Source organism: Antrostomus carolinensis, unplaced genomic scaffold, assembly GCF_000700745.2.
Source record: "Antrostomus carolinensis isolate BGI_N321 unplaced genomic scaffold, ASM70074v2 scaffold39253, whole genome shotgun sequence".
NCBI classification, from domain to species: Eukaryota; Metazoa; Chordata; class Aves; order Caprimulgiformes; family Caprimulgidae; genus Antrostomus; species Antrostomus carolinensis.
Window position 1 is genome coordinate 2,217 of NW_010308011.1, and position 15,043 is coordinate 17,259.

Here is a 15,043-nt window from a genome sequence, read left to right on the forward strand (position 1 = left end):
CGCTATAAGATCTCCCCGGAGCCTTCTCTTCTCCAGGCTGAACAGCCCCAACTCTCTCAGCCTGTCCTCACAGCAGAGCTGCTCCAGCCCTCGGTACTTGAGCAGATTCTGCTTAAACAAGCAATTTTTATAGAAGCTGTACAATGCCACAGAAATCTGCAGGGCTGTACTCCACCAGGAAGACACAGGCTGACAGTACCTCCAGAAACACTTGCAACCTTCAAGGGTAGCCTGGCACAGGGCCACGTTCCAGGGTCTCCAGTCACCTACACCAACAAATAACCCTCATCCTCCACACTAGAAGGTTTGCAAAGCGAAAATAAGCATAACTACCCAGCCAGCTCCCTGCTACAGAAGGCTACAGCCAGCATGTACAAGACAAGAGTCACTTCACAGCATGGTTGTTCTGAATTTTCCAAGTTACCCGCTTCACAGACCTTGGTGTTGCTACCTGAATAGATTTCCATGACTAAATGAACTGCGCTACATCAAGGTATTTCTACTCATCCCACAGCACAATTAAGAGACATCTAAATCAACACACCCATGCCATTTATTTCTCAGAAACACCAGAAACAAAAGGACAAGTTATCTTCTGAGAACTTTCTTAGTTTGATGAGTAAACAACTGCTGGTAGAATACTCCATATGGAAGATGTTTCCAACACTGTGGCCAATACTGCATAGGCTGGTTTTGGACACATGAAGCCTGGTGGAGAATCCCATCTCGTTACCTCCCAAAGGCAGTCTTGTGCACTGGTCAGACCTTCAGCGAAGGCTGTAACTGTGCTTTAGGAGAACTTCCCTGCCTGAGGTGGCGGGCCAAGGAATCCCCCTGCTTGCTTGGTGGCAGCCCGGGAAGGAGCAAGACCGAGCATCTTCTGGATGTTCTGCAGAAACGAGAACAGAAAAGCAGGACAGCGTCAGATCATGATGAGAGAGAAACCAAAAGAGGAAGAAAACCCAACTCTGCTTACAAGTACAACCTGCCCACTAGTTTCAACAGATTCAACCCACATAGCCTTACCAGTCTGGCTACTCTATATTGGACCTCTATCCCTATACATTCAAAAAAAGCTTAGTAGAGCCAGACAACCACACACAATGGCTACAACTAGAGCTGGGCCACTCTCCCCCACCTCAGCAAAAGCCTTCTGATCATTAAACCCACATTTTGGTTGAAGATTCTTTTCTACCTCCAGCTCCACACCACACCACACAGCTGGCAGGTACCTCATTAATGTTTTTGCACATGGGTTGGTTTAAAAATCAACCGACAATAGTTGTCTTTGCAATTTAACTGCAGTGCACACGCAGGAGCAGGTTCCTAACATCTGCTCACAGGCAGGACCAAAGCAGCCCTCAGTTTTGACAAGACCCAGAAATCCCTGTTGATGGTGGCCATCAGAGCCTGAGGGTCTGCAAGCTGGCGAGGAAGGCTCTCTCCTAATGCAGACGGAATTTGGGTCAGCCAACATGGCAACCAGAGTGTGTGCCAAGTTCAAGTCAGGAGCTTAAGCACAGAATTAGCATGAATGCTAGTGATGCAGGCAGAACAATGGCTTGGTGGAGACATGCAGTACAACAGGACATATGCAGCAAAACCCACAAACTGACTACTGAGATGACATCATCTGCATCTGAGCAGGGTGTTTCACTGGAAGACAACAAACAAGGAAAGAATTAAGTAGCAGAGCCAGGCATTAGCCAAAAAAAAAAAAAATCTCACAGTAGAATATTTAAAAGCTTGAAGTTTTCATCGATTTATATGCAATTCCTTTTAAATTTTGCAACAGTGCAACTACAAAGAGCTATCACTTTCAGTTTCATCCTTCACTGTAAATAACTACAGCTCAAGATGCTGCTCGTGCAGTACTGGCAAAATCTGATGTGAGAGAAAGAAGAAAACAACAATTGTGTCCCCCTCATGTCACCAGCTAAGTCCTGGCTATCAAAACAACAAGAGGAAGGAGGATTCTCTTCAAACCTGAGTGGTCTCTCCAAAATAACTGTCAGGATAGGTCAGATAGCAAGGTCAGACAGTTTTTGAACTTAAAAAAAAGCAGACAGAGGTTCATAATTCCACAGTAGCTAAAAAAAATAAAATAAAATGGGAATAATTCTGGGTAGAGACTATGAGAAGGAAGGTTTCAGCCCACACACAAGCATGAACATAAAGGAAAGGAACACTTGAAAAGGAGTTACACCAGGTTTAGTCCGTGGCCTACATAAATCAGCCACTGGCTGATAATTCAGCAACTGATTATATATGAGAGCATTTCACTGTGGGAGACACCGTGTGGTTCCTCTTTTCAAAGCCTCCTTTAATCATGAGAGGGACAGAAGAAAGAAAACAAAAGAAGCTAAAGGACAAATTCAGCAACACCAGAGGGTGCTGCAGAGTCAGCATCAGGCAGGATCAGGATCCTACCAGCTTTGTACTGGCTCACCCATGGAGCAGAGCAGAGCAGAGATCCTACCAGAGCATCCATGGAAGCAGAGAAGTGTGCACTACCTCCTCCCTGTTCCTTTGAATATCAAGGGATTAAAACTGTGGTGCTAAAGTTTACTCCATCTTGAGAGGTTTACTCCACATGAATAGTTCCAAGAGGAAGAGAAATGACAGCTTGTCTGTATGTGGATTCAAGACTACAGTCATTCTCCAGCATTATCTTTCCATAGGGGTCATCTCCTCGCTGTGGAAGGCAGCTAGCCTCCTGCACTAGCTGCAAAGCAAGTCTTGTTGGACATCAATCCTGAAGTGTGCACAGCTGGAAACAGTGGGGCTGGAGTAAGGACCAGCAGAACCCTGTCCTGTCTGCTGTGCACCATGTTGCACAAGGAAGCCTGCAGAGTCTACTTCCAACACAAACAAGACCATCACCTTCACGAATAGAGAGGGAAGACTATAAGACTTAAGGATCCAAACTCCTCATCTGAACTCTCCTGAACTCTCCTCAAATAACTGCAGGAAGGACAGAAGCTGCTTCTGCTTTTGTCTTCAAGCCCAGATGGGGCCTCAAAGACAAGGCAGCAGCAAGTGGCTCCCTGCCCCAAGATCAGGCCGCGTGGGAAAGTACACTCCTGGCAGTAGGGATAATTGCTGGCTCCCCTTCCCACTGGGAACACATCTCAGAGAGAAGCAGCCTAATCTACAGCTCAGGCGTGTGTGAAAAGGAAATGAAGACGAGCAAACGCCTGAGGAACAGCCCCATATTCCTCCTCACAAACAGCACAGGTGAAGGCTGGGAGTTCAGAAACAGGAGCAGGGACAGAGGATGTAACCCTGACATTATGCCTCCCGCCCAGCCCAGCAGCAGACTTTCCCAGCTGAAACCCAACAGCTCAAGGACCTTTGGAAGGCCTCTCCCAGCAAGCCTCCTCTCTCCAAACAGGAAGGCAGGAGGAACTAGGGGACAGGATTTACGTGCCAGGGAGAGCTGGGAACGGCGCAAAGGAAGTTACTCACTGCGAGTTGACTATTTCGGGAGATGCTGGCCAGGTCACAGGCAGCAAGCTTCCCCGTCTGTGTTTGAAGAGTTTATCACCCTCACATGCCTGAGGACCACATGAAGAGACTGCCTGATGCTGCTACTGCCTGTCCCACTAATGTCAGGTTAATCACCATCCAGTTAGTCTCCCCACCCTCACATACTCCCCTGCATTTCCCTCCAGGTCACTTTTTTTCCTCCACACACACACATATAAGAGTTCCTCTACTTCTGAACTCCACAGGGACATCTCTCTTCCCTGCCTTTGATCCCTTCACAGGCAGCTCCAAGATTTAAGAGAAGGCTGATGGATGTATAGTCTCCCTAGCTTGTTTGCAACCTGTTCCCTGACTTTTGGTACATTTCCACTCCTCCTCTTGTGTTAGCAGCATCAAGCCAGACACTAACTCCCACATCAGTACTCCTCCCTTGGGCTAACAGCTGTTTTGAAGCTGACCTAGTGAGATAAACACTAAACACAAGTCTTTGGCACCATTTTAAATCCTTAATTACTTTCTTTCCCTCTCCCCCCTGGCCTCTCACAGTCCTTCAAAGTCCTCTTCCCCATGCTGTTATCAGTTCTTTCAAATAGCAATAAAGTCAAGAGCAGGATGCCAGCAAACCCAGCTTCAGTTCCCAGCTTTTGCACAAACTAATGTGGCCAGTCTCTGCCCTTCCCTCCACGTAGCAAGGAGGAAGAAACCGAGCTGCCTAACAGCTGGAGAGCTGCAGGTACAGTTAACCACAATCACACAGATAAGGCAGCGCTGTGAAGATGTCAGTCTAACACTTCAGAGCAAAATCACCCCTCTCCAAAGCAATAAAGTAACTTCTGTTCTCCACAGGGCCATCAGCATGAACTCTCAAGCACAAGGGCAATTTTTTTTCCCCTCTCCAGAATTTCTCTTAAAGCCCAACCCGCTGCAAACAGCTGAGCATTTCAGCCCAGCAACAGACTGGACCACCACTCAGTTCATGCTGTCTACTGATTTCACAATAGGGAAGATCAGGAAATGCCCAGGACTAGAACTAACCACAGGAATTACATTTTTTGGACAAAAAAAAAAGGGGGGATTTTTCAGCAAGGGAGTCCCCCAATCAACCCAGTGAAAAATTTTGCTGATGGTGCTATTTACTTTCACATAATAATCTGCAACACTGGAAAGAAGGGACTTTCCAGGTAACAGGTGAGTAACACAGCAGCACCAGACAAGATTGCCTGAAGGAACAGCCTCAGACCACAGCATCCCAGGAATTCAGGAAGGTGATCCCAGGAGCTAAAAAGGTCTCATTTCTTTCAAAGCAGCAAGCACTGCTCCAATTACTGGGAAGTGAAACAAGATTTATCTTGCAGCAAACAGAATGAGGAAGGCCCTGGCCTTTGGTACTCTGAAGTCCTTTGGCTCCCCCTGAGGAAAAGCAACAAGTTGGTCAAGGAGAAAATCAGCAGCAAGAATTCAGGAAGTGAATCAAAGAAAAATATAAATACAGAAGAGCAGATCTATTAACTTATCGTGGGCACTCTCTGGAGAAATTTGGTTAATCAAAGTAGACCTCTGGTTGCAGTGAGAAGGACAAATTGTCCTTACCAGCCATTCTGCCACTAGTGAACCTTCCTGAACAGACACTTCCCTTATCCTCACTGATCACAGAATCACAGTGGTTGGAAAAGACCTTTAAGATCATTGAGTCCAACCATAAACCCAACACTGCCAATTCCACCTCTAACCCATGTCCCTGAGCACCTCGTCTGCCTGTCTGTCTGTTAAATCCCACCAGGGAAGGTTTCTCTTTTCAAAAGCTGGGACTAACCAGCTTTGCTGAGGAGCTATCTGTAGCCTTCTCTTGGCTTAGCATATCAGACCCTCTTTCTGTGTCACATCCCTAACACTGGGAGAGTCTCAACACCAAAGGTAAAATACTTAAGACTGGGGGAAATAAATAAATAAATAAATAAATAAATAAATCAAGGAGTCAGCAAAAACAGGAAGGGCAAACCCAAAAGAACAGGTTTAACTCTTTCCTCACTTGTCTAGCAAATTTATGGACTGATTAAACCTTTATAGAACCTCAAGCCACCAATAAAGTTGCTACACTTCTCTCCCATTACTGTAAATGTCATGATTACTGAGAAGCAGTACTTAGATTGGCTTCTGATGGAGACAATCTCTTGGTGGGGCAATCCACAAAGCTGTCAGACACACACATAAGATACCTATTTCTGCAAACTCTGTCCTAACACCCCAGTGCAAGTCTCCAGTCAAGTCTCCCACACCAGTCCAGGACAGTGGCTGTTTTTATGATGCCAATCTAGAATTCCTTTGAATATGAAGCATAGGAGTGAAAGGCAAACACAGAAACCACAAAGAGATCAAAGATTAGACATGCAGAACTGGACAGCAGTAATAAACCCAGCTTTATGGATGGAGATGTGCTTTCCCTGCTCCATGCGTGGAGAAGGCACAGCAGTGTACTCACCTGTCTGATAGACATTGTGCAGAGAATGTAGAGGAAGATGAAGGAGCAGTCAGTGTAATCCTCACCCAGAAGGTTGCGGTGAGAGAGACCTTGGATGTACGAGAGGGGGATAAACGGAAGCTTTGCCACCACTCGGCCATCAAATCTGGAAAGAAGAGCACTGGATCACAACTGGGAACAGTAAGAGACTTTGGCTGTAGAAAGAATAAGTGAGCATCTTCAACAGGCTGTCACAGCAGACAAGACCTCCACACCCAGCCATTCCCAGGGTAAGTAGGCTTCCCTCAGTAACAGCTTTGCCATAGTCAGAGGCAAAGTGTTTCACAGTGATTGAAGTGATCACCTGGACAACCTGTTGGTTCATGAAACCTCGATTGGTGTTTTGCCCTTTACTGGTGCATTTTATTTAAAAAGATTACTCCCCAGAACACAGTCAGCACTTGACTAGAAGATGGATGACTATCACCCTGCTGGATTGCACTTACTGCAAAAACATGGACTCTTTGCTTTAAGCAAAAGAGCATTTTTTAAGCAAAATAAAACCAAAGACACCACCTTTTCCTTTCCTAGAGCAGTTATACTTCTCAGCATAAGAACGTTGCCCAAGAGCCATCAACAGAATGTCTTTTAATACTAACAGTCTTCTCCGCATTAGCTCTGAAGACAAAGGCAGTGCAGAGGCAGGATGATACCACATATTCCAAGCAGGCTGTACTGCTCCTGGAACTCCTCCAGGTCCACATTCCAGGGCATCAAGCAGAGTGTGAATTCTGGCCAGTTTGCAAAGATTTCTCCCAACCCAGACAGTCGACCTAATCTTTTGAAGTAAGTGTGTATGATGCCTCATCAGCATGTGCATATTTGGATGTTATTTTCTCTGCATGCACTGATTTTCTAACAGGTGTTTCTTGTTTCAAGAGATCCTAAATGAGCGTTCTTTCCTGTGGAGATGCATTCACACAGCTCCAGCTCAAACACACGCCAACTTTGTTTACATCTCACAGGCAGTTTGGCAAAAGAGCTAGGAAAGGATGTTTATCTCCCTGTAACATCCCCCAGTGGCTTCAAATTCTGCGTAAAAAAAAAAATGACAAGTACTTCAGCAGTAGCACCCCCAGGTACCTGCTTTTAATTCCAGCAGGTTTTCACAGTTATCATGAAGGGCTACTGAAATGCACAACTCAGAGTAAGACTAAGAACTGACTGCATTAAAAAGCTTCCCACAAGAGAAAATTGAGACACACAGAAGCTGATTTCTCTCCCAGGAGAAGTCCAATGTGCTTGGAGGCCACCACCACTACAGATCTTACTGCCCTAGTGCAGCTTTTAAGCCACAACAGTCACTCAGCTACTCATCTTCAGTACAGCATTCTGCTCTTTGGATTTAAACAAGCCTTCTTCACACTTAGATATCCTTCCAGCATGGTCCACCCTGCTGCCTCATCACTACTGACACTCTAAGAAAGAGCCAGTCATCACAGTAATTAACATTTTAATAAGCTGGCACTTGGCAAAGGTGAGGTGCCCAGCCACAGAGTAGCATCGTCTGCATAGTACTTGTCCAAAGGGCAGCACATCATGCTACTTCCATGCAATTCCCAGCTCCTTTTATCCCCCAGAGCAATGAACTCATTCAAGAACAGGAAAGGCAAGCAAATTAGGCTACAGCCATTGCAGGTGTCAGCCACCCTTTTCTTCCTTTTCACACCACACCCACAGCACCCCCGTGGATGACCTGGCAGCAGCAGCTTCCCAGAGGGAGCCTAAGAGCCTCTTGAACTCCTGACTGAAGTACTCCCCTTCCGAGAGATAAGCAGCTGCTCTTTATGCTGTGTCAAGAGAATGACAATACTTGATTGAGAACAACCTCCATCAAACCATTCTACCAGCTTCAGACAGTGCAGGTACAACCCAACCAAGCTGCCATCCACATACAAATGTACTAGCTACCTTGTACCAAGAAAAGGAGCAAAAAACTAACTATCTAGCCACAAAGGCAAGATAGCCAAATCTTTAGATTTTAATTCATTAGCCTCAGCTATGAGCAAGAAAGCTATTCCAATTTGAACAAGCAGTGAGCTCTCTGGATACTCCTGCTACTCATGTTCAAGTTCTCCCTAAAGAAAGAGACAGTTAAAGGAAAGATATGCCCCAAGGCTTCTCAACTCTGTGGCTCATAGCATGGTCTCTGTGGGCAGGAATCCTCAAAAGAGGAGCAAGACAAGTAAATGTGGTGGTCTTAAAGGAGAAGAAACCAATAAACTCATTTTTTTAGGTTAATGTCTATGGAACAAGGAGCCACACAAGATTTAACCAAAACTTAACCAAACCACAATTTAGCTAAACTCCTGAAGCTCTTAATGGTTTTATAGTCTTGTAACACTTGTCAGCCATGGCATACTCTGAATTGCCTCTTCCTCTAGGAAAGTGGGCAGCAAAGGGTGTTGTGTTTTGTTTAACTTTGTTTCTCAGTTTGTTTCAGAGCCAGCAGTGGTGGTAGGGGTTTTATTGTAGCCAAAAAGCTAGGCAAGCACTTGAATGCCTCAGGTGCAGCACGACAAATCCCCCATGGACGCTGTGTCACTGAGCACATGACTCACAATGCACCTCCATCCCCACTCAGGGCTGCCATGAAATGAAACATCAATGACTCAAGACTGTACCCAAATTTTGAAGTCCTTTAGTGCTGTGTTCCTCTGCTTATTTTCACAGCATTCCAAGGAATGTTAGATGCTGAAGTCTGACTAAGTTGAATAAACAGAGGCCAGAGTGGCACTTGTGTTATTATGTTACCCTGTTTGCAAATTTATCCACCCACAGACCAGCAGTAAAATAACAACTGACTATCCTGGGGATTGCCAGCACAGACACTAGAGGTTTTGGTTCCCAAAAACACAAATTCATGTTTGCAGGACAAAGTATATTGCCCAGATATTAAGCAGCCTCCCAAAGGTCATACTAACCATATTCAAGTCATCTTCAGATTTAGCAGCCAATGGCAAGTTCACATTTCAAGACTGAATCAAGTTTTAAGAGCCAAGTACAGTCTTTCAGTTTTGCATGTCTGAAACAAAGCTGTCTATAACCATGCAAAAACTAGTTGGTTTTTTTTTTTTTTTTAAACTAGACCTATCCCAGGTCATTTTTAAAACAAAGGAAGATTAGAGCCCATGCCTGGACTTGTTAGTATCTTGACTCTGATCATCTTAAGTAGGGCAACAATTAACTCTGCAATTATAGCTCATTTCTAAGGGCAAGGGAGCTGACCCAGTTTTGCTTGCGAGGGCATTCTTTGGCCACACTATTACAGCAAAGCCAAAGAAGCTGCAGCTGCTTGCCTGACATCTACCAAGCTTGTCCTAATCAAGATGGTCCCAAGCAGCAAGGATGTTAGAGTTGTGTCTAGATTGAATGTAATTTGTTCAGTTTGATTGCACTGAGGATGCAGTGTTCCCTCTTGAGCTGAACATGTGCGTTGTGGCCAAACAGTCACATCTTCATATGAAATATTGATCTATTTTAGACAGATTAATGATGGTTCTTGGATGGACTCTGTCACTCCAACACTTCAGGGAAAGTGGAGTTCACCATTAAACTGTAGGGAAAATCCAGGAAGTTGATACTTACATGGAGTTAAACATTCCCATCAAGGCAGTGAAGCAGAAGCCAATGGCAAACATAGATTTCATCCGAACCTGCAAGCAGAAAGGTCAGAGATAATCAAAAGAGCAGGCCCACACTGAGGGATTATGGGCTCAGACCCTTAAGAACAGGCTTTGTACAGCATCGCTGGAATTTAGACAGAAAAAAAGATGACTCAGAAGGCCAGATGGATTGTAAAAGTGACTGCAGAACTCAGAGAGAAGTCTGGTCAACAGCTGGGTACAAAGGCAGACCCAGAGTGGACCACTGATGTAAAGAGCTGCTTCAGGTAAAAAAAAAGAACCAAAACAACAAAATCCTGAAGAATTGTCCTGTTAGCTTTCACAGGTTGTTTCTTTTTTGTTAAGCCTATACAACCAGTCAGTAGGGGATCATTATGAAGACAGAACTTACAACAGGAAGTCAGACAAATTAATTCTACTTTGAAAACATCATGGAGATTTAGAAAGACGAAAATAGCTAAGGTTGGGCATGAGATGAAGCAGTAATTACTAGAGAACTCTGTGGTTCATACTGAAATCTGTAGCTATTAGATATAATCCAGAAGGACCTGTCAGGAGGAAAAACTGCTATGTTTGCCAGTTGAACAAAGTCTTTCCGTTGGAAAGATGACTAAAACCTTCAGCAGTCAGGAACTAGCTTTTATTTTCTTACCATTGACAAGTCTCTGTTGTTATTCTTCAATTTCTCTTCTTGTCTCTCTGGAAAGAGAAAAATAACAACAGTTATAATCAGTTATACCAACTTAGAAACCAGAGTGTTTTCATTTCCAGGAAGACTTAACCTTTTTGGCTCTCCAAACAACTAACACTTCCAAAACCAATTCCAACTCTCTATGCCAGACAGTATGAAGTGAAAAACCGTACGCAGCCAACTGCTTCTCCATCACAGCAACGTGCAGCACAGTAGGCACAAAAGAGGAGGAGGTTAGAATGACACATTCAGCACTTCTGAAAGAAATGCACAGAATGTCAAATCTGCTAACTCAACCAACTAACACAGTAGCATGAGCAATGTGGCCAGAAAACAAAGACAGTGTCTCTGTACCACCCTTCCGAAAGAGAGCAGTCTCCATTTGCTACACACCAGGCTCACCGTTATAAATACATTCGATAAGGATTTCATTTTGGAGGTGTCAGAAGGGACCCTGAAACTGGACACAGAGCCAGGAGCTGCACCTCAGCAAAGCTAACATCCTGCTGGTCTTGGTAATGAACTTTGGACCCTTGTCACACCTAAAAGATTCTCCAAAAAAGGAAAGATGTTTTCTATGTTAATTTCAGTCAGGTGTGTATTGCTGTGCTTTGCAGAGAATACTTTAAAATACTACTTAGGAAATTTAATCTGTCCTTAAGTCATTAAACCTCAAAGACACCCAGTTTTCTGGGAGAGCATTTTCCATGCTCCTCCTCATTGAAGTGCTGCTCTGGCCTCAAGCATTATCCACCACATGCCACCTTTCTTGGCCCATTTGTCCACTGTGCTCCTCTCAGACTGAGGATCCAGAGGGGCAGCCAGTGCTTGGATGAACACCCAGCTGAAGTAAGGATGTGGACAATGAAGAAATACCCAAAGAACAGTGTGAGATAAGAGAGAGCACATGCAGAAAGGCTGTCAAGGACTATCCAGCATGCAAGTTGTCCAGTGGATCCCTGCTGAAGTTTCAGTACAAGAGGCCCAGCAAGAAGGTACAAGAGGTACAGCACAGAAGCTCAACTGTTATCTTCCAAGCCCCCACTAAATACAGGGGCTCACAGTAAGTGTTATGAAAAGCAACTGCAACACCTCTAACCAATTCTTAGAATCTTCACTGCTGTTTTCAATTGCTCCTAACTATAAACCATCCCCTTGGGCAGGAACTTTCCAGACACCTGCTTCCTGATCCAGGTGGAGAGTTTTGTTCTGAGATATTTCAGCAACCAGAGATCAGCTCTTTAGGAATCACATTTGGCACAAATACTTGTTTTTTCCCTTGCTACATAACTAACCATCCATTTAGATGGGCTAAAGGTTACATAAAGAATACAGCCCTGTTCCCCCCAAAATACCTGACCTGTTTCTCACCCATTTCTACAAATTCAAAACAAACAGGCTCCAAGTGTCCCACCATCTGACCTAAATGGTCTATTCCTGCCCAAAAGTACTTTGCTGTACAGCTGGGGAGAGGCACAGAGAAAGAGGCAACAAGCAGCAGCCTGGAATCCAAAATCATCTATATTCTGCTCATTGGAACACAAACCACGAGGGTACAGGAATAATCTTCACCAGCATTGGCTTCTTGGGCTTTTTTTGTTTGGTTTTGTCTTGCTGTCTACCCAGAGCTTATGTGGACTACTGGGAACATCATTCTCTTTTCTTCTAGGTGCACACAGACACAGAAAGCAATAGCAAAGTTTAAGCTAATAAACACACTCCTTAAGCTGAAAGGACAGAAGGCTGCACCATCCATCCAGGTTGGATGAGGCTTTGAGCAACCTGGTCTAGTGGAAGGTGTCCCTGCTGATGGCAGGGGGGTTGGGACTGGATGAGCTTTAAGGTCCTTTCCAACCCAAACCATTCTGTGATGTTAAAGGTGTGCTTGTGCTGTTCCAGCAGTGTCAAAGGTGCTTTAGACACAACGTGACTGACGTTGGTTCACTTAAAAAGTTTGATAAGTAGGAAACACCAAATTAATCCTTCCCATACAATTTTCACCCTACCTCCTTGTGTACATGCATGATTCATCTCTTACATAGCCAAGTAAAATCACACACACACACACCCCTCCTGCCTCATTCTGTGCACAAAACAGATGGCAACTGAGGCAGGTCCCTACCACTGGCTGGGACTTGTAGAGCCTCTGCTCTTTTTTTTTTAAAAACCAAAAAAAAACTAGAATGGAAGAATTTAAAGGAACTCCAGCACAAGTACATTTGCTGTTATAACACTGCAACACCTTGCAGAATGATATGACATCCACTAAGTTACTGGAATTGAAGATTTCTAAAGCAGTTAACAGCTGTGAGTGATTTTCTGGATGTCCAGCCTGACATTTAGGGGCTGATTTTTCAAAAACACCAAGAGTTCAGTTTTGCTTGAAAACAAATGAGACACTGAAGTTAAGCAGCATTTGCTTAAAAAAAATTATAATTAAAAAAAAAATCAGTCTTGGTATCTGAGGCTTGGCCACAAAGCATCACAGCAAACAAAATCAGTGGTCATTTCCTAAGTTCTGTTCTTGGCCTCTTTGTGCTTTGTTTTTTATTTGCAAAACAAGATGATTTCAGTGTCTAAAAAAATTGGTGGAGCATCTGAATTCCTCGGATTCTACTGTTTATTAGTTTAGTCCAAGCACAAGTAAAATATTCTCTGCTAGGAACACAGCTTGGATGGTGTCCTGCAAAAAAACGCCACACATTAAAAAATGATCATATGTAACAACAGCACAACATGAAAAAGTTGCCTTACCCACCAAGTAGCATTCATCCCACGCAGGGATTACTTGAGATTAAGAACTGAAAATGCACAAGAGGAAGAATTTTGGCTCCTGTCCCTTCAGGAGTCTAATGATAACAGGTTTTATACCTAGGAAGAACTGTTTGAAGATATGTTTATAGTTATTCCCAAGCTTTGTACAGATCAAATGACTAATCCAGCTACCTGGTGTTACAGAGGAATGAGGAAACCAACTCCCAGGAGCTCTCAGAAGTGTTCCTGACACAGCTTCTGTAATAATTTAACTGGGCTTTGCTGCACGTTTTACTTTAGAGTCCTGCAGATAACAGAACTTTCTAAAGTTCATGTCCATTAAACACCTACCATGTTGTTCTTGCATGGTTCAGTACTTGCCTTTACCAAGAAAGGCTTAAGCTTATTGACAATGCAAAAGAATGGAAAAAATAAAACACTAAAAATTGAGAAAAACTGATTTATCAAACTTGAAATAAATCTAAGCTCACTTACAGTTAACAGGCAAACACCTTCAGCTCTGAAGTGTTCAAATGGGGAGGGTTGGGGGGGGGGGAAGAGAAAGATCCCAGGCTGGATGAGGCTTTGAGCAACCTGGTCTAGTGGAAGGTGTCCCTGCTGATGGCAGGGGGGTTGGAACTGGATGAGCTTTAAGGTCCCTTCCAACCCAAACCATTCTATGATCCCCAAATCACAATCATGAAGTCATACAGCTACTGCAAGCTGACAGTGCACTGCAGCAAACAGCTTTGACATCACAAATTAATAACAGTCATGGCTACAAAGGCTCAAATCAGAGAAAGGCAACCAGTTCAACAAGAAGTGCTGCTCCTTGTAGTGACACTGTCCTTCTCTGCACTTGAATAAAACTATCAGAAGCTTAGATGCCTCTTGCCTTGAGGAAGTAAGGCAAAAGTATTTGTATTCCAGTCACCAGGCCAAGAATCAGCTCCAGTACCACTTTAACAGCTTTGAAAGGAAGGAAAGGATAATCACCTTTACTAGTTTCTCAACTCTCCCCCATTCTTGGGGCAGCACACTCCCCTCCCAGCCTTACCTATTTTCTTTTTCTGCTGTCGGCCTGCTGATTCAGTTATTGTTTCCTTCTTCTTCTCCACTGCCAAGTGCAAAGAAAGATATTCCATCATTTGTGCATTGGGATACCACCTCCCCTTTTCCACACACCAAACAAAACATTTTATTCCTTTAGATAACAGGGGCACAAAAGGAAGCCAGGTATAACGAAGAACATATTCAGAATCAACATGTTATAAAGCACCAAGGCTGACCTCACCAAACACTTTAAGATTAAAAAATAATAATAATTTCAAAACCCTGGATGAGACATAGGAATACTGAAAGGGTTAATTTTAAACTCATTACATTGTTAGCTGAGCAGTCTGGGGACAATTTTGGCTCAAATGACCCTTGCTGATTTGTCATTAGTACTAGACAGTACTTTTGATTCAGCAAGTGTAATGAAAAAGAGCTTTGTGACAAGCTCTGCTCCCTATTATCTGCAGTGGGAAGCAGAATACAGGAAAGCCTGTGTTCTCGTACATCCCTTCTTCACAGGCAGGCATTCTCGGGGGAAATGCTGCCCAAGCAGTCGGCCACAGCCTCTCCATTCTTCAATTAATTAGTACTGAAGCATTTCCAATATTTTAAAAGTAAGAGCCTAAGCTCAAAGTTACTAAGACCCCAAATCAGACACTCAACAAGCACCTGCAAACAACTACCACTGCAGCAAAAAAAAAACCTAACATAACCAGTATAGTGGGCTTACAACCCAGTGAGTGAGCTACCTGTAAATGCTCCTCTGATCACAGCAAGAAAAGCTTTCCCAGAAACTGAGAGACCTTTAATTTAAGGCCTATAACAAGACTACTACAAGTAGTAGGTTGCCCAAGGAAGTTGTAGATGCCCCCTCCCTGGAAGTGTTGACAGGCCAGGCTGGATGAGGCT

The 15,043-nt window shown here is 44.0% G+C and overlaps 1 protein-coding gene across 1 annotated transcript; it reads right to left on the bottom strand.

Annotated features, from left to right (window-relative positions):
* Positions 1–537: 537 nt before the first annotated feature.
* On the bottom strand, positions 538–14,223 carry TMCO1 (transmembrane and coiled-coil domains 1). The gene is made up of 5 exons (XM_010165635.2): positions 14,136–14,223; positions 10,286–10,332; positions 9,596–9,663; positions 5,969–6,113; positions 538–889 (listed from the first exon to the last, which is right to left on the bottom strand). The coding sequence occupies exons 1-5, from the start codon at positions 14,221–14,223 to the stop codon at positions 791–793; spliced, it is 447 nt and encodes a 148-aa protein (XP_010163937.2). The 3' UTR covers positions 538–790.
* Between the last annotated feature and the right edge of the window lie 820 nt (positions 14,224–15,043).

Bases quoted from the DNA above. Each gene is read 5' to 3' on its own strand.
- TMCO1 (XM_010165635.2), bottom strand. From the start codon at position 14,223: ATGGAATATCTTTCTTTGCACTTGGCAGTGGAGAAGAAGAAGGAAACA. The intron at 9,664-10,285 runs GTAAGAAAATAA...TTCTGCTTGCAG, and splicing joins ACAACAGAGACTTGTCAATG to GTTCGGATGAAATCTATGTT. The intron at 890-5,968 runs GTGAGTACACTG...TCGTTTCTGCAG, and splicing joins GCACAATGTCTATCAGACAG to AACATCCAGAAGATGCTCGG.